Genomic DNA, 18,413 nt, shown 5'->3' with positions numbered 1-18,413 from the left:
CTAGAACCCTTTCTGATTATGTTCTAATATTGCAGGAGTTCCTTTACCCATATTTCCGATTTGAATTAGAGTTCTGGAGCTACTAAAATACTTAGATTTGGCACAGCTTTGTACAATTTATGAAAGATGATGAAATATACCATTTTTGATAGAGTTGTGTGTAAGTCTTGCAATGCTGAATTATGAGTAAGCTCCCTCAGTAGGGAGATGCATTTTTCTTTTAAAAGTTGTAACACTTAGATTAAATAGGGTGAATATCAACCTGTTTCCAGTCATTGTCCATCTTTCAGTAGATGGTAAATGAGCACATATTTTATCTATTGGTTTTTAGAAAATAATGTTTGAAAGTTTGATCTGTATCAGATAAACTTAAAGGGATAATAGATAATAGTAATAATAGTGATAAAGCCTTCTAAAAAACTTCTGCAGATTTTTGTTTTGGCACTTGGCATTTTGCCTTATTTTTCCTATTAATTAAAACTAATTTGAAATTCTTTTCTCTTTCCAGATCACTCAACTTCAAGTGGCACGTTAACTTTTCAGCCTAGTCGATCATTGGTCGCTCTCCCTACTGCCAATGTCATGCCGTCTCACCCCAGCACTTCTGTTTCCAAACATAGGGACTCATTGACATCAGATGGCTCAAAATGGAGTACAGGCCTCATGCAAACATTGGGAAACCACATTAGGGGGGAGCAGGACTCTTCACTAGACATGAAGGACTTCCGGCCCCTCCGGAAATGGTCATCCTTATCCAAACTCACTGCCCCAGAAAACTGCAGTCAGGGTGGCATTGCACGCACTGAGGAGTCCAGGAGTGGTTTGGAAAAGACAGGAAGAGGCAAGGCTTTAACATCACAGCTAAGGACAATTGGGCCTAGCTGCTTGCACGATAGTATGGAGATGCTTAAGCTAGAAGACAAGGAAATAAATAAAAGACGATCATCAACTCTGGACTGCAAATACAAATTTGAGAGCTGTAGCAAAGAGGATTTTAGAGCTGCTTCTGCTCTTCGGAGACAGGCTTTAGACATGACTTACAGTGCCTTACCTGAAAGCAAGCCCGGAGTGACAAGCTCAGAGGCTTTTGAATCTCCAAAATATTTAATGCTTGGTCAACAGGCAGTAGGTGGAGTTCCCATTCAGCCTTCTGTGAGGACACAGATGTGGCTTACAGAGCAGTTGCGGACGAACCCTTTGGAAGGTAGAACTACAGAGGACTCATACAGTTTAGCTCCTTGGCAACAACAGCAAATTGAAGAGTTTCCACGAGAAAGTGAAACACCAATGCAGGTATGGCTCAAAATCTGGTGTTTGCTTCCCTCCAGTGGATGTTGTGAGTATAATAATAGCACACTTGCAGTGAGCGTGATGTGTCCATAGGCACAGACTGTTTTTGCTTTTCCTTTCTCCGGAAAGTAAATAAGCATCGATGCTACAAACTAAAACTATTGCATTGATAAATAAAACTTAAAAAATATTCAAGGCTGATTAGCATGAAAAACTTGGTCTTTGTTCAGAGAACATAAAAATAAAACATTAATTCAAAAGAAACTTGAAATAGAAACAGGATCTGGCTTGGTATCATAGAACATTAATTTGGGAATATGGCGTATATTGTTTTATCAAATTTAGAACCTGGATGATTCTCTACCTAGCACCGCTACTTAGTATCTCTGGGCCTCAGTTTCTTGTTCTTTTAATTGAGATATAATTGACACCTAAAATTACACTAGGTTCAGATGTACAGCATAATGATTTGATTTTTGTATATATTGCAAAGTGATCACCAAAATAAGTCTAGTTTAACATTCATCTGCAATACATAGTTAAAATTATTTTCCCACTGGTAAGAACTTTAAAGATTTATACTTTTAGCATTTTTAAACACACAATCCAGGCCTCTAGCCCCTAGCCTCCGGCAGCCACTACCAGTCTATTCTCTGTATCTATTGAGGTCTTTAAAAAATAAAAAAAAAAAACCCAAAAAACAAAAAAAGAAGTTCACATTTAAGGGAGATCATGTAGTATTTGTCTTTGTCTGACTTATTTCACATAACATAATGCCTTTGAAGGTCCAATCATGTCACAAATGATAAGATTTCCTTTTTATGGCTGAATAATACTCCATTGTATATAGGTTGGGGCAAAAGTAGGTTTATAGTTGTTCATATGGAAAATAATGAACAAGAATAAACTGTGTTTTACATACAATTGTAACCTGCTTTTGCCCCATCTTATACATACCACATTTTCTTTAGCCATTTATCTATTGATGGGTACTTAGGTTGCTTCCATCTCTCGGCTACTGTAAATAATGCTTCAGTGAGCATGGTGGTGCACATCTTTTTGGGTTAGTGTTTTTGTTTCCTTTGGCTAAATTTCCCCGAAGGGAATTGCTAGATCATATGGTCGTTCTATTTTTAATTTTTTGAGGAAACCCCATACTGGTTTCCATATTGGCAGTACCAACTGACATTGTCACCAGCAGTGTACAAGGTGTCCCTTTCTCTACATTTTTGTCAACACTTAATCTCTTGTGTTTTTGATACTAGCCATCACAAAGATGTGAGGTATCTCACCGTGGTTTTGATTTGTGTTTCCCTGATGATTAGTGATGTTGAGCACCTTTTCCTGTAAACAAATTCATTCTATCAAAATTTTTAAAACTTCCCTAGAGCAAAAGTTTTAAATTACCTATTCTTACTACTAATAAAAAATAATAAAGATTAAAGCAAAATATTCTGTGAAAGGATAAGGAGATCTAGGACGCTCACAAATCTGAGTCCAGCCCCCAAATATACAGACTCTAACGTCCTCAATTCACAAGTGAACCCTTAACACATCCCATGTACCGCCTTTATTCTTGTTTGAACTCTGGTTCTTATAATAATCTTGATTATGTATATTTAAAACACATAATTAGACAGGAACACCATGTTGACTGGATTATAAATCAGAAAAGAGCATTTAATCAGATTTATTTATGATTTATCAATTCAAGTATCTGAAAGATAGAAACCTAAATTAAAAAAATAGTATGAAATATTTTAGTTTTTAGATGTTTGTTGTCGGCAAACAGGGATCAGGAATTATTTCTCTAGTTGCTGTCTTTACACAGAATTGGAATTGTCCCGGGGAGCTGAGTGTTCTGCTCAAGCTGAAGTAGGTGCAGTAGAAAGGGTACTGAGAAAATTGGTGCATTTAAAGGAATAACTATTAATTCACTGCTTTTTTCACTCTGCGTAGATGAACGAACCTTTGCTGTAAACAAAGTTTCCCCAGCCTAGACAGTGCAAGGAAGGTAGGGATCTTGAAGGTGCACTGTGGAGCAAAACTTACTTTTGAACCTTCCCAGGACACTGCAGAGCAGCGGTTGCCCACAGGTTGAGAACCGCTGCCGCCGTAGAAGAAGAAAGCTACTGACAGACAGAATTGCATGTATTTTGGAAAGTCCTGTTTTTTGATTAACTTTTTTTGGGATGGATCTTTTTATAATGCGTTTAAGTTTTGGAGTAGAAAGATTCAAGTAGGTAAAGAAAACCCAGGCACTTCACTTGTAATGTTTAAGTGACCGCTTCTCTTCTAATGCCCTTTTTGGACTGTTACAGAAAATATTCTTAAATACTTCTTCTTGGAGTCTCCAGTACTACCTTTGTTAATTTTATAGCTCTCATCTTAGTGACTTCCTTTTAGTATGATTTTTCATAAAGGGGAGAGCTGCAATAAAGATCAGCTTATTTTTTCCCATGTGAGAATGTGTGTGATTTTTAAGCACAACTGCTATACTCTCATAACACCATGCTAGATTTATACAGAATTTTGTAGTTCTCAGAGTTATTTTATCTATTTGATCCTTACAATCTTCTTCCCTTCTTCCTCAGTTGGTTAATATTATAACATGGAAGTTTTGCTCTTCTTACGACTCAATCCAGAATAATTATTGAGTCAGCGTCACAGTCTCATGTGCATAGTGTTCCTTGATTCCCATGGTTTTCTACCAAATCAGCTACAGTGCAGGTAGTGTAGCACTCTGAAGCATTTTCCTTTGTGAATGAAGGGAAGCCATCTGTACTCTCAGTTAGGATATAGGCCTCCATGTGTAATTTCTACCAGTGTCTGATTCTTTCCTCTGTTGAACATCACTCCTCTCCTCCCACCCTCCCCAAAAGCTGACTGATCCTACAAGAAGAAAACAAATAACAAAGTCTTGTTTTCTCTTTGAAAAGGGTGTCTCTCTTTCCACATCCCTGTTGCATTTATTGGGGGGAGGGGATGGGAAGGGAATGAAGGGTGTGCACTTCTACACACAGCAGTGTTCATTGGAGTTCTCTAAGCTTGCAGTAGATCTCCGGGGCAGTAATGAAGAAGTGGTCTCTTTATTGACACAATTGTTTATTTTCTTTTATATTCTCTAGGATGTTTCTAGGTTCTGGGTTACAGTCATTAAAAAGAGGAAGATAAAATTTTGTGCTTATTTAAATCATGCATGGGCTTGTTCAGCCAAGATAGACGTTTCTAACGATTTCAACATGTTTCACTGAAAATTTTATCTTTTATCAATTAAAAATATAAATAAAAATATAATAAAATGACAGTTAAAATGACTTAGATTTTGTCTAACATAAGAATGAAAAGTTTTATTTTCATGTGAGAGTTTTATATATTCTATTACATTTTCTGAAAAGAAATAGTTTTCTTAATTTTATTCTTATTTTTATACCTGTTATATCTTTACTTTTTTAATGTTTGAGATAATATAACTTCATTGAAAGATGTGGACACTGTGACACTCTGGATTGATAGGATATGCCATCATGACACATTCATTAGTTACATAAAAAAGCATATAAATGAATTTGAATACATGCTTTAATAAATAAAATTAGTAATACTTGACACTTTTTTATTAATCTGTCAACTTTTATTTATAGTATTGGAAAATAATTTTTAGACATTTTAACGTATGCTGTTACTTAGAAGAGCTGACTCAAAAGTAGTGGAAGGATAAGCAATTTCTAGGTAGAAGGCAGTTCATTCTTTATGTGAGTCTGCCCTCTTGTGTCTGTCGTCGGAAATTTTGATATTATTTTATATGAGGAATGTCATCAAAAACAGCCTACAAAATCAAAACTGCTTATATTAGACTTTATTGTCATATCAGTCATGTGTGTATTAAATAATGATTTCACTGAGTTCAAGAAGATCATTTTAATAAAAGTGATTTGCATTAAACATTGTAAATCAACATATAAAAGGCAACATTAAACATTTAAAAATTCATTGATTTTGACTGTCAATTAAGTTTGGAATTTATTCTACAGTAGAAAGTTTGGAGCATTTGATATTTAAAACTTTTAAAATACATTGTTTTATTATATTTTACTCTTTACACATCACAATAAACAGAATAAATAAGCTACATTTAAACAATGGGTTTTTGTTGCATTATACCTGAGTTACAGTAGTCTGTAATCATCAAGTGTACAAATTTTAATTTCTGTTAAAGGTAAAATGGAAAACAAATTTATTTCTAATATTTTAGGAAAATCCCATATCTGTACAATTTATAGTTTGAAGTTGATGTTGAAATGAACAATGTATTGAAAGGAATAGAACTTGTTATTACAAATTTTCCCCTTATTTTTAAGATTATGCAGCTAATTATAGACCTTCGTTACTTTTTGCATGGGTAATTATTGACACCAGTGAGGTGAATGTATGTCTTCCTGTGTATAAATTTTCTAGTTAATATTAGGGATCTCCATTCCATAGATAAAGCTTTTGCTCAAGAAATCTTTCTGTCAGTATGAGACCCCTTTCCATCTGTTCCTCATATAGCAGTGAACCCCTTCCCATCTTCGGAACCACTCAGAGATTCAGAAAAAAATTAAAAATAATGTCTCCATCACTATCCTGCTAGCAGCACTTGTGTTAGAAACTAAGGTCAATATTGACTTTCCAAATTCTTTTAGTAACCATAACAAACCATATATTAAATTAAATGTTCTCTGCTCCTTTAATAATTGCTATATTAATAATATGTCTTGAACTGAAGTTAAAATTATTGGATGATAGTATTGTAAACCATTTTAGACTTCATTTTCAACTGAGTCAACTTAAATTACCAAATTTTGGTTGAATATATTTTCCATCACCAGTTTTTACTTCAGTTGTTTTATGAGTTGTTGGAAGATATTTTTAAATGACCAGAAGAAAAATGAAAATTTATTCAGCAGGAAAGTAATTATAGATTAGCTTTATGTAGTGGAGTAGTCTAATTCAGTGTAGTAGAGTGGTCTACCAAATAAGCGTTTTACCATCTGGTTGGTAGAGTAAGGAAAGTAGCTGTATCTTGTCATAAACAGTAGTAAGATAAAAATTCATTTCCAAATATAATGAAATAATTAGTTAATTTTGGAGAGAGAATTCAAGATTTTATTTTTAATGCTTGAAATATTAAATTTTCTTTTATTCTTTTGTCTACCTTGAGTATGAGGCTAGAGTAGAAGACATCCTATGAAATTTGAAGTCTTAAGATTTCATGATTCCAAAGATATAGTATGGCAAAGTACTCTAGCTCAGCTAGTCAACTACAGTGCTATAAATTAAGGTTAGACTCTATTTTATTAGTGTATTTATTAGTCATATTAAATTAGTGTATTTATGACTAATTATGACTAATCACACTGCCAGCTGTTAAATGAATGAACATTTCTTCTCTATTAATCATAATGTCCTAGAGACAATAGATTGATGATTATCTATGTATACTAGAATTCTGTAATTCTTTGAAAAAAAAATTTATGCAGGACTGTGGCGTTACTCTTACCTACTTGATTTTCATAATTTCAAAGAATGTTATGGTAAGTATAGAAAAAGGATGCAATTTCTGTTTTAGAAAGAAGTTAAGATAATTACTACAAAGACATATGTATAATAATAATAAAGATAATGTGAGGGATTAGTGGGCTATTTCAGATAATGACACTTCATTTGAATGATTATTTTGGTACTTAGTAAAGACCTGAAAAGTGTTTAATAAACATCAAAGAGGCTTTACAGTACAATATAAATTATATTTATCCTAAATAGTGAAGCTAATGCTTTATATATGAAGTGAACCTGTTAGCAGTACAGTTTTAAAACTAAACTAGTTCATCATCCTCAGGATAGATTTGGGATTGCAATTTATAAGCTCTGTTGCAGAAATCAACAGTTACATTATGCACACTTATTTTTAGTCATTTTAAAGTTAATTTTGAAAGTAGAACTCTTTTCCTGTTTACGCGATCTGGCTGATCAATACATTTGCTAACAATTTCTTCTGAATCTTGAACTTTTCACGAAGAATTTCTTCTACTTAGGAAGTGTTCTCTTTTCCCCCCTTCACGGGACGGCTGATTTTAAGCTGAGGGTGGTAAGTCGCAGCACTGGAGATTGCAGTGGAACTTCAGAGAAGCATCACGATGATGCAGATCAACAGGAGACATATTAAGATGAGACAGAAGTTGATAAATAGGTTCTGGAGATTTTGACGGGCTTGTTGGGGCATTTCAATGGTTGAAGCTCTTCTTATAGCAGAGCGAGTGAGATATTGGACTTTCTCCATGACTCAGGAAAGCAAAGAAGTCTGAAGCTTTAAAGGATCAAGAGAAAGGTCAAAAGTGGACAGCAAAATTTGATATCACTGTCTTTGAGGTAGCCTGGAATGTAAAGACAGTAAGTAGATTAGGTTCATATATACAACCTAGTTTCTGAACAGGTAAAACACAATTTTATATTAATTTATCTTCAACATTATTTGTGGCATCTACTATCTTTGTAGTCTGTATATGTGTGTACATACACAGTATTTCCTTGTCCTATCTGAGTGTCTGGGATTTTTTTGTTTGGGACACCATGATGTCTTATTTGTCTTGTGTTTGGATTATAGTAACTTTAGTCTTTGCCGCTTCCTCTCAAAACGACGACAAATAAAGTTTGGTAGATGGTGCACCCTGTTTTGGGCTATTACCTTGGGCAAAAGTTCTGACATATAATTTCATTAAGACTATTTCTGTATGAGCATAATTGTTGTGAACATTAGTGTAAAATAGTTAAATGATAAGTATGATATGTCACCAGTCTATATATTCAAATGTTTGTTGTGCCTTTTTATAATTTTATGACTTTGTAGGAGATGCTATTTTAAGTAACATTTTAACAAGACTTGATATTATGTGCTGAGGACTGTCAGGCTTAGAAGTCATCATAATAAAATCATCATCTCACTGTCTACTACAGACAGTTTTTATTTACCAATGACCTGTATTTATAGCCAGTGGTTTCATATTCTGCCTAATTCATTAATTAGCTGCTGCTTATTTATTTGTGCTAATTGATAAAACTTAAAGCTATACATTATTATTGAAAAATTAGATACAGATTAAAAAATTAACTGTATATTACATATCCAGAGATAATAGCTACTAAGATTTGGCGATTTTTTTTATTAATCGGGATACTTCTATGTAAATTCTGCAATAAGAAAAATTTGATATGGAATAAAAAATTAACCATAATTAACTGTATATATATCATGGCTGTTAACATTTGTTGATATACATTGTTAGTCAAGAAATTATTGCCTTAACCCAGCTGCAAGATTTAATTTTCTCCCATCTCTACATCTCATGAAAACCCAGTTCAACCTGTCAGCTCTTTTACTGACAGAGACTAGTGATGAGGAGAGCAGAGGGAAGACCTGAAAGAATGGGAGAGGGGAAGAGATAGATCAGGCACGATCAGTGAGAACTTGGCATTTATTTTTACACGGAAACCCCATGGTATATGGTAGTTAGATCTGTAGATTCAATACTTCAACTTGGCTGTATTATGATTTGATTTATATATGAGACTGCACTTTCATTTGGCTGGAAACTCTGGCCTCCTTCATAGTGTTGGTCTAGTGAGGAGATCAGAACAGCCAACTTATATCACAAATGTCATTCTCCTAAAGAGTTGGTAACAACCTGTGTTTTTCTAGTGTATATTTTATAGCACAGTGATTTTCAGCCATTTTCATCACATGGCACACATAAAGTAGTTACTAAAATTCTTTGGCATACCAAAAAATATATATTTTTTGCCAATCTGACAAAAAATAGGTATAATTTTGATTCTTTCACAGCTGACGGCTATTGTTGTGTTCCTGTTGTTATTTTTTCTTTGACAAGCTAAGACAGCAGTTCTCAACCTGTGGGTCGTGACTTGGGGGGGGGTCGAACAACCAAAACACGGGGGTCGCCTAGGCGCCCGGGTCACGACCCACAGGTTGAAAACCGCTGATCTAAGAGAAAAGAGTCAGTGTCCCTGACTAAATAGTCAGGTATTGCATGTTTAAAAAATGTTTGCTCCACACCTGTTGTGAATTGCTGCGTGCACGCGTGTGTGTGTACATGTGTATATATGTCTTAGCATATATTTTCTTTCTTTTTTTTTTTTTTTGTATTTTTCTGAAGCTGGAAACAGGAAGAGACAGTCAGACAGACTTCTGCATGCGCCCCACCAGGATCCACCGGGCACGCCCACCAGGGGCGAAGCTCTGCCCACCAGGGGGCAATGCTCTGCCCATCCCGGGCATCGCTATGTTGCGACCAGAGCCACTCTAGCGCCTGAGGCAGAGGCCACAGAGCCATCCCCAGCGCCCGGGCCATCTTTGCTCCAATGGAGCCTTGGCTGCGGGAGGGGAAGAGAGAGACAGAGAGGAAGGAGAGGGGGAGGGGTGGAGAAGCAGATGGCCGCTTCTCCTGTGTGCTCTGGCCGGGAATCGAACCCGGGACTTCTGCATGCCAGGCCGACGCTCTACCACTGAGCCAACCGGCCAGGGCTTAGCATATATTCTTAATTGCTCAACATCAGTGGCTGTCATTTAGTTTATGTACACTTCCTACTTAGGTAATGGCAGCTAACTTGGTATATATTTAATTTAATTATTTTTGTTCAGATTTCTCAAGTAAAATACTATAAAAATAAATTTTTCTTCATTCTTTAAGAAAATGCATTCTTTAAGTTGTTTCTGCTTATATTTGCTTGTAGTAAATATAGTGAATTTATATTATTGGATAATTGTGAGGAAGATTTCCTTTATATTTGTCTACTTGCCTTATATAAAGAGAGAGTACAGGTAAGAAAGGAGTGATAATTAGCATTGGCAATTCCTATTTGAACTTACGTTTTTGTGCAATTTTAGGACTTAAATGGTTTAAAAGGTCTGAATTTGAAAATTATTTTGTGACAAAACATGGAAAAGGAGGAAGCTAGCCAGTTGTTCATCATGAAGCATTGTATGTACAAGTCATTCCCTATTCTGACACTGATGAGTGGTGTGTCAGTCACATGAAACGTGTCACCTTTCCATAAATACTTCTTTCCCTTTTATGATTCTGTCTTATGCACAGGTTGTTCTGCCTCTGCCTGGAATGTCCCCACCCTCCCCCTTTGATTCTTTGCCAGGCAAAGTTATTATTTCTTAAGTCCCAATTTCAATATGACTTTCTAATAAAACCTTCCATTATTCTTGAGGTTAGAATTGATGATCAACTCTGCTGGTTTGCAGTAGGGCTCTAGTTTTACCTGTATCAGGATAGTGATCAGGCTGTGTTGTAATTTTGATTTACATGCTTGTATTCCCAAGTAGAATTTTAGTTCAGAGTATAAAAGGAACCACATGTTTATTTTGTATTCTGGTACTTGGTGCATAATTGGTACTATTTGAATAAATCAATGAAGTTGAATAAGGGATTTTATGATTTACTTCAGTGTTGTTAGAAAATTGCTTAAGATCAAAGATAGTGTTGTAGTTAACAGACTAACCAGTTAGAGTAACAGAATTTGATAAACACGTAATCTCCAATATTCTTCTCAAGTCTTTTCCTATTACAGCTGAATAAAATGAAGCTTGGAACATTTACATTAGAGGATTACAATATACCGGTAGATAAGTTGTAAACCATTAACAACATTAACCTGAAACTAAGCTTTCAAATGGATATTTGGTGTTTGTGAAGTACAGAGTGGTGCACCCTAAAGAGATGAGCTCTCTCCTGCTGAAAGTATGATGACTATACTTTAGAAACAATCTTAATGTTTCAATAGTCAGATATTGAAAAAGGGTAGTTCTCAGAAGCAAATTGAGTATAAAGGAGATAACCAAAGATAATGGCTTGTATTTTATCAAACTTAGAAATGTTATAATTCTGAAGTGATCTATAGTCACTCTATATAATCTTATGCTAAAACCAAAATCAGACTGCTTTACATGCTGAAGTGCTCATTGTGCTCATTCAGTGTATCAGGCCCAGTTTGTTTTAAAGTAGTACAATCTGAAATGGGTTGATTCCTAATTCTGCTGAACTTCTAAAATCTGTTTGATGATAATAAGCCAAATTTATTCAGATAAGATGGGGCTTCCTTTATATGTTGAAATGGAAAAGCTGTGCGTGGAAACAGCACAGTCCTGTTTGTGGAGATGTCTGTGATTGTTACTGCATCATAGTGACGTGGCACTCAGGCCTTTATCATTCTTTTCTCCACAGTTTTAACCATTCTGAGATTAGAACTCCTGGTCTTCCCCATCTTCTTTCTTAGAGCCAACCTATTAATTGAATAATGGTAGAGAATCTAGAAAAATATAGTTTCACTTCATTTTAATTTTATATGATTTTTTTAGAGCATTCTTTTAGGATAGTTAGAAATAGATTATGTAGGGATGTTCTGAATTTGCATCTGGCTTAAACAGACTGAAATTAGTCTCCCCCTTTTACTGGACGACAATATGTATAAATTAAGTGTTTGGGACAAGAAGAGCAAGGTGAGGACATGTAATTCATCATCAAAGCCCTAGAATTAGAATACTGAAAATATGAAAGATACTTTGATAGGTATTTGGTTGTAGAAATGCCAGATTCCTTTCTCTTGAGTTAACATGGAAGAGGCAGGAAAGTGCCCACAGAATATGTCTGTGGGATCTAGAATTATTGTAATTTTTGGAGGGATGGGAGGAATAACTAATTCTTTACTATTCTTTGTAGCATTTATAAAGCCTTTGGTGGTTTCCTTTTCCTCTTTTGCTCAAAAAGGTGAACTTGGGAAATAAATGAAATAAATTAAGATAGTATTCTGTTTTTTTGAAGTGGAAGAAGAGAGACAAACCACACACAGGCAGCTCTGATCCTTCAACAAACGTGTGCCATGTTGGACATTTTGGGTGAAAGGTACTACATCAGCTTCTGCAGGAGTTCTCATTTTGTGGGTAGTGTGTCATTTTCTAACGTAATAGCAGATGCACTCTTGTGCGAGAGTAAGCTCAGTACACTTCTGAAAACTTGTGGTCTGCTTTGATTCTGTAATGATGTCTGTGCTGAGCAGTCATCCCCACATATAATTTGTACTTTCAGTCTTTTCTTTTTTTATTACAGAGACAGAGTAAGAGTCAGAGAGAGGGATAGATAGGGACAGACAGGAATGGAGAGAGATGAGAAGCATCCATCGTTAGTTTTTCATTGCGACACCTTAGTTGTTCATTGATTGCTTTCTCATATGTGCCTTGACCATGGGGCTACAGCAGACCGAGTAACCCCTTGCTCAAGCCAGTGACCTTGGGTCCAAGCTGGTGAGTTTTGCTCAAACCAGACGAGCCCGTGCTCCAGCTGGTGACCTTGGGGTCTTGAACCTGGGTCCTCCGCGTCCCAGTCCTACACTCTATCCACCGTGCCACCGCCTGGTCAGGCTGTACTTTCAGTCTTTTGCAGAACTATCTGAACTTCAGTTTTGGGGGGCACTCACTCTGCTGAAATTATAAATTCCTGAGGTTTTTAAATCTTTCTATGTGGAATTTAGAATTTTTCTTCCCTTATATTTGCTTATTTTTTTAGTAAATTTAGGCATGTTTTGCTAGTAAATTCAAGTAATAGACATTCAAGATTACAGTCTGACATACTTTTTAGATATTTTTTTCCATTTAATTGGTTCACAAGATTAGAATTCTCTATAGATTTTAATTTACAGGACTTGTCTATATTAGGATTATTTTTGTTTTTTTCCTTTTTTCTTTTTATTGTCAGTTATTTTTGTGGATAATCCAGAAGTGGTTTTTGTATGAATCTATTTTTGATTTATTGAATTGAATCAGGATGGTTCATTATTATTTATTATCATTCTGTTAGCATCCAAAAGTTAGTTTGGTGGAATTACTTTTCTTTTGAGATTGCCTAATGCTGAACTAAACACTGACATTCTAATTGGAAGTTATATGTGACAGCAGCATTCCAGAACATTGTTGGTTCACACTGGCTTTTGAAAGAATCTTTAAGCTGCTTCTGCCTGGTTATGCAAAGAACTGTGTAAGCATAAAAACAAATATATTCTCAGCCCTTAAATTAACTCCGTAATGAAATGTTTCCATTGCTTTAAAACTGTGCCTTGTGGAAACTTTATTAAAAAACAGTGTAGAGAGATTTTCTCTTTGAGATGAGCACATTGCTGCTGTTGTTTAGTCTATAGGCTTGTCTTTTTAAGTTAAAATTTATAATTAAAGAAAATGAATGCCAATTAAATATATCTCCAATAATCTGAGTGAATTGTTTGGTTCTTTTTCTTTCTTTCTTTCTCTGTTTTGTTATTTCTCTCTGAAAGATCTGAAGGTGGAATACATTTAAAAAGCACTAGAGGTCCTCAGCTGACTACAAGTACACTGAGGTGAAGATGTACACTCAGATCTCATTTTCATGTGTTTATTTGGTAATAAATGTATCAGAATTATGTAGGGCACAAACGTTGATGTACTATTTCTAGAAATGTACAAGGAGACTATATGTTAATTGATTTCGGTTACTGTAATTTAGAAGGATTATTTCCTGGATTTCTAACCTTTAGTTTTAGTCCTTTGCTGGTGTGGTTAGCACTGTGTTAATTCACAATTTAGCTGAAGGTTAGTAATTTTCATGGCATAAAGAACAAAACAAGATTCCTCTGTTCAAGCAACTCCAATATATAGGGTTAACTAAATGGTAGAATGTGAGGAGGTCAGAAATGAAATTGAAGAAAGCTAAATATTTAATAGAGAACTGGAATAAAGTACAAAGGTATGGTTTTGTGAGAAGTTTTGAGAAGTTAACCTGGATCAGGTTATCAAGGCCAGATAGATTAAAGGCATGAATATTTTAGTAATGAAACAAAGAAGAGGAAACTTTTGGTAGGTTATGTTGTTTTTAAAAGTCTGTGTAATTATTTTGAGTTTTGCCTCCCAAGGTGTATTACTTAATAACTAAGGTTATCTATAACTTTTTTACATTCCTGGCTTTGAAAATGATCAGGATAATATTATATAGACTACTGAGGATATAATGCCATATGCATAAATAAACTTTAAATGAAATGGAGTGGTTTTAAATTAAAATATAAATTTGTATCCTCTAACTTTGCTTTATAGTATACCAATAACAGTGTTCGAGGACTTTTAATTTGTCTTGATTTTCCAATGTCACATGTGTTCTTAAGCCATGTTGATCCGTAGATAAGATGTGTATGTGGTTTAGAGTCAAAATCTTGGCTCCTGCCAAGGCTCTGCCATTTCCTAACTCTGTGACCTTGAGCAGTTCACCTTCTCACATCTGTTTCCTGAATTGTAAAATAGAGATGCAAAGGATCAAATGAAATATTTATATATACCACTGCTTTCAGAAAATTGTTCAAGAATAAAGAAGGAAGTTTTAATTGAATCGTTTTATTTCTATAATTTTTATTATAGTCTTAGATAATCTTTACATTTAATGTTTACTTAAAATTGTAATATATTACATAACTTAAAATACATTTAATAAATTAAAATTTTAATTCTTTAAACTATTTTATCAATACAAGTATTTTATTTCTAATTAATAAGATTAAGAAAGTATGTATAAATATGTAACCAAATGCTGTTTTTTCAGGAATATTTTTTCCTTTATGTTCACTAAAGTATTATTAAGATAATTTTTGAAATTTGAGTTTAGGAAATGATAGTGATGTGATTTCTCTTAATAAAGCAAAGTATTCTAGTTCTAAACATCTTTCACATTTCTTTTTATTCCATCTTTTTTAGTACTTGATTTTAAACTACATAGCCTTATAAACAAAGACAGTACTTAAAATTTACTTATGATAGAGATGAACTAATTGAAATGTAAAGTCTGAGACCAGGGCATAATATTTGATATATGAGCAGTCACAGTTAATCTGGACACATTAAACTTTAATATTAGAATTTATGTTCTTCCTAGAACCTGTCAACTTTTTGGAGCAATATATGCTGTGGAGACACTCTGATCCTATAAACACAAACATCTCATTAGAAATATGAGAATGTAATTTGGTGTTTGAGTAAAAATGAATAAATATGCATATGCAGCACCTACACTGAGTGGATTCTGTGTAATATCAAAGGAAAACATTTTATGAATATAAAGACATTCAGAGGCAATTAGGGTGCTTCCTGGTAGACAAGAACTAGAAATGTTTTGCATGTTTTAAGGAATGCTACTTTTGGATATACACAGTTCTTATCTGTATAAAGCAGTAGAGTTAGCATTTGTCTTAGAAGCTTAGTATTCTAGAGTTAAATTTTATTTTAACACACATATAGAAATAAAAATAATGAAATAAAATTGATGTTTTATCCTTTATGCCATGACTGAGATTTGAGAATGAAGGCACATTTCATATATTAACTGAGTATTATAATCTCAAGAGTAGAATAGAAATCAAGCAGGAATTATAAAATTTATTGTGGCATATTTATTCCTGAGAATTTCTTTCATTCCTTTTTTCTGTCCTCCCCCCTTTTAAATACAGGATGGGAAACTAAGGAACTCTAGGGGGTAATAACTTGATAAAAGTATATTCTTGATAGGCAGAATAAACATTTTGTCATATTCATTCAAATGAGATATTTAGGCATGTTTTGCTTCCAAAATAATGTCTGTTTTTAAAGTGCTGTATAACTTACTCTGTAACTTTAGAAAAAATTTTGCATGTATTTTTGACAAGTTGTTAATGTCAAAAATTGTTACTGATGATATAATACTGAATTTAATATAAATAACTGAATTCATTAAAAGCTTGGATTTTTTTAGCAGTATTTGTTGATGATTTTATAGAGAGGAAAATGTCTTCAAAAACATTTTTAAACAGTTTATATTATATATTTTAAAAACCGCAGTTTGTTAATATACCCTTTAAGGAGTCATCATGATAATATTGAAATAGTACACCAATAATATATATGTTACATAAAAACACTACTGTTCATAGTAGTCTAGATGTCTAAATAAACAGCCCAGATGTCTAAATAGAAACTTCTGCTTCTCAGCTGAGTAACAAATAACAAAATGAAGCCATTGTCTTTTCATGGAGAAATCAAATAACCACTACCACCAAATATAGTAACGTAATTGAAAGTTATTTTAATTGGCAGAAACTCACTTGAAAAAAAAAGCAAAATAAAAGTTAAATTAAAATGACAAACCAATAACCAGGATCAAAGATGACTGTTATCTTTTCAAAGTTAGGTCTTACTCTTCCTGAATGTGTAAGCATTTATTTAGGAATTAAGCTTTTTGTCCTTTCAGATATTTTATTGTCCAACTTTGAACTGCAATTTATAATATATGGCTCTTTTATAAAAGTCCAGCAAGTTTTAATTACAGAAAGTTTTTAAAAAATCAATGAAATCTATTTCTTACCTTGACTGTTGTGATGATCACAATATATAAAGTATTGTGAGTAGTATGAAGTCTTACCGGCATTTAGCTAGAAAGTTTTCTCTGTTACCAGATTTATGGGAACAATTAAAGTAGGTGGAGGAGAAAAAGTGTTCTTATGATGTCACACATGACTTCTGAAGTTATGATTGGTTAGCCATAGTCTTAGCACAACCAAACTTTTCAGAATGTCATTTATCTTACTTTAGGGATCAAAAGGTCATTAACACTTTGAACCTCATTTTTTGTTTGTAATTTTAAAAAGTATGTGATAGATTTAAAAAAAAAGTTTAGAGTGATAGAAAGCTCTTTTTAAAGACTCATGCATCTTTGGATTTAGAAATGATTATATACTGATAGTGATAATATTGAAGAGCTAAAATAGTTATAGGAATTTTAAAAGTGTGAGAATGAGAACACTGGCTTAAGCCAAACAACGTTTACTGATTGCTATTGCTGCTGTTTACTTTAATTCTGCAGCTTTACAATGTTAACTTCTAGCAGGATAAGAAAAATTTTCACAGAAACAGATTTTGTACCTTTTTCTGTTTTGTTTTGTTTTCTTTCCTTATACTTGTGTATGAGAAAGCCTGACTAATAACTGATTTTGATTTTAAAAAATTAACTTTTTCTTATGGTTAAAGTAAGAACGAATAAATGTATATTCTTCAATTAGGGCTTTAGCAATATATTTATAATCAGTAATTCTCATATTTAACTTCCCAAGAAAAGTTGTACTGTACAATTTATGTATTTAGGATTTTATAACAGCTACATTAAATTACCATAAAAATGTTACTAAAATTTTAATAAGTTGACACAAAATCAAGAGTAACATTCTAGCAAAAAAGAAATAATCACAAATTCCTAATTGGTGGTATCCTACTTAATCACACTTAATTGACAGGGTGAATGTGTTGTAAATTTTTGTGTAGTATTTCTGAAAGGAAGTGTCTCATGGCAGCAATTTTCCTGAAAATTACTGTGCAAATGAAATTTTAGTAAATGGAATGATATTTTGAACTTCCTAGAACAGTTTATCTTAAGGTAGAAGTGGGAAAATAATTTTTTTGAAAAGCCAGGTATCATTCCTGTTTCATTCTAATTTTTGTTTATCTATTAGGTTTACTTAAATCACCATACCTGCAGTCTAATTTTTAAATCTCTTCTGTAATTCTGGGAGAGCTATTTGTTAGGATTTAATTTTTTATGCTTGTAGCGGAACAAACACAGACTGCTTTCTACGGATAACTGAAATGTGTTGCAGCAGCTGCCCTGCGTCCTTAAATGGAAATGGTTTTGGCGTCTTCCAAAGACAGATAAAACTCACTAGAGCAAGTCTCTCATTATTTAAAGAATCAACTAGAACTAATAGAAAAATATTTCCATAAAAATTTTCTGAGAATATTGCTAAGGGAAAATGTACAACCTAAACTAAAACCCAGTATTAAAAATATTGCGTGAGTAATGTTTAACATTTGCTCAGTGCTCTACAAACATTTTTTTCTTTCAATCCTTTCATAAGAATCTCTTATTATCATCAATTGCCAGTGATGACTGAAATAGAAAACCTAGGCTTGAAATCTAAGCATAAGGTGGCTTATTTGTCTATTGTTGTCATGATGACACCTC

The 18,413-nt window shown here is 33.6% G+C and overlaps 2 protein-coding genes across 2 annotated transcripts in view; one reads left to right on the top strand and one right to left on the bottom strand.

The window, feature by feature from the left end:
• CEP85L (centrosomal protein 85 like) overlaps positions 1-18,413 on the top strand; it is a 154,925-nt gene that overhangs the window by 66,369 nt on the left and 70,143 nt on the right. The window contains exon 3 of the mRNA XM_066247926.1: positions 509-1,293. Within this exon, the coding sequence (XP_066104023.1) occupies positions 509-1,293 (785 nt within the window). The remainder of the gene's footprint in view (positions 1-508; positions 1,294-18,413) is intronic.
• On the bottom strand, positions 5,131-16,862 carry PLN (phospholamban). The gene is made up of 2 exons (XM_066248356.1): positions 16,764-16,862; positions 5,131-7,706 (listed from the first exon to the last, which is right to left on the bottom strand). Exon 2 carries the CDS (start codon positions 7,610-7,612, stop codon positions 7,454-7,456), a length of 159 nt encoding a protein of 52 aa, XP_066104453.1. The 5' UTR covers positions 7,613-7,706; positions 16,764-16,862; the 3' UTR covers positions 5,131-7,453.

Source organism: Saccopteryx bilineata, chromosome 12, assembly GCF_036850765.1.
Source record: "Saccopteryx bilineata isolate mSacBil1 chromosome 12, mSacBil1_pri_phased_curated, whole genome shotgun sequence".
NCBI lineage: Eukaryota > Metazoa > Chordata > Mammalia > Chiroptera > Emballonuridae > Saccopteryx > Saccopteryx bilineata.
The sequence above is the reverse complement of the archived record's forward strand: the minus strand, read 5'-3'. Positions and strand labels throughout refer to the sequence as shown.

What these genes read in the sequence shown, in the direction of transcription:
- PLN (XM_066248356.1), bottom strand. Translation starts at nt 7,612, where the DNA reads ATGGAGAAAGTCCAATATCTCACTCGCTCTGCTATAAGAAGAGCTTCA.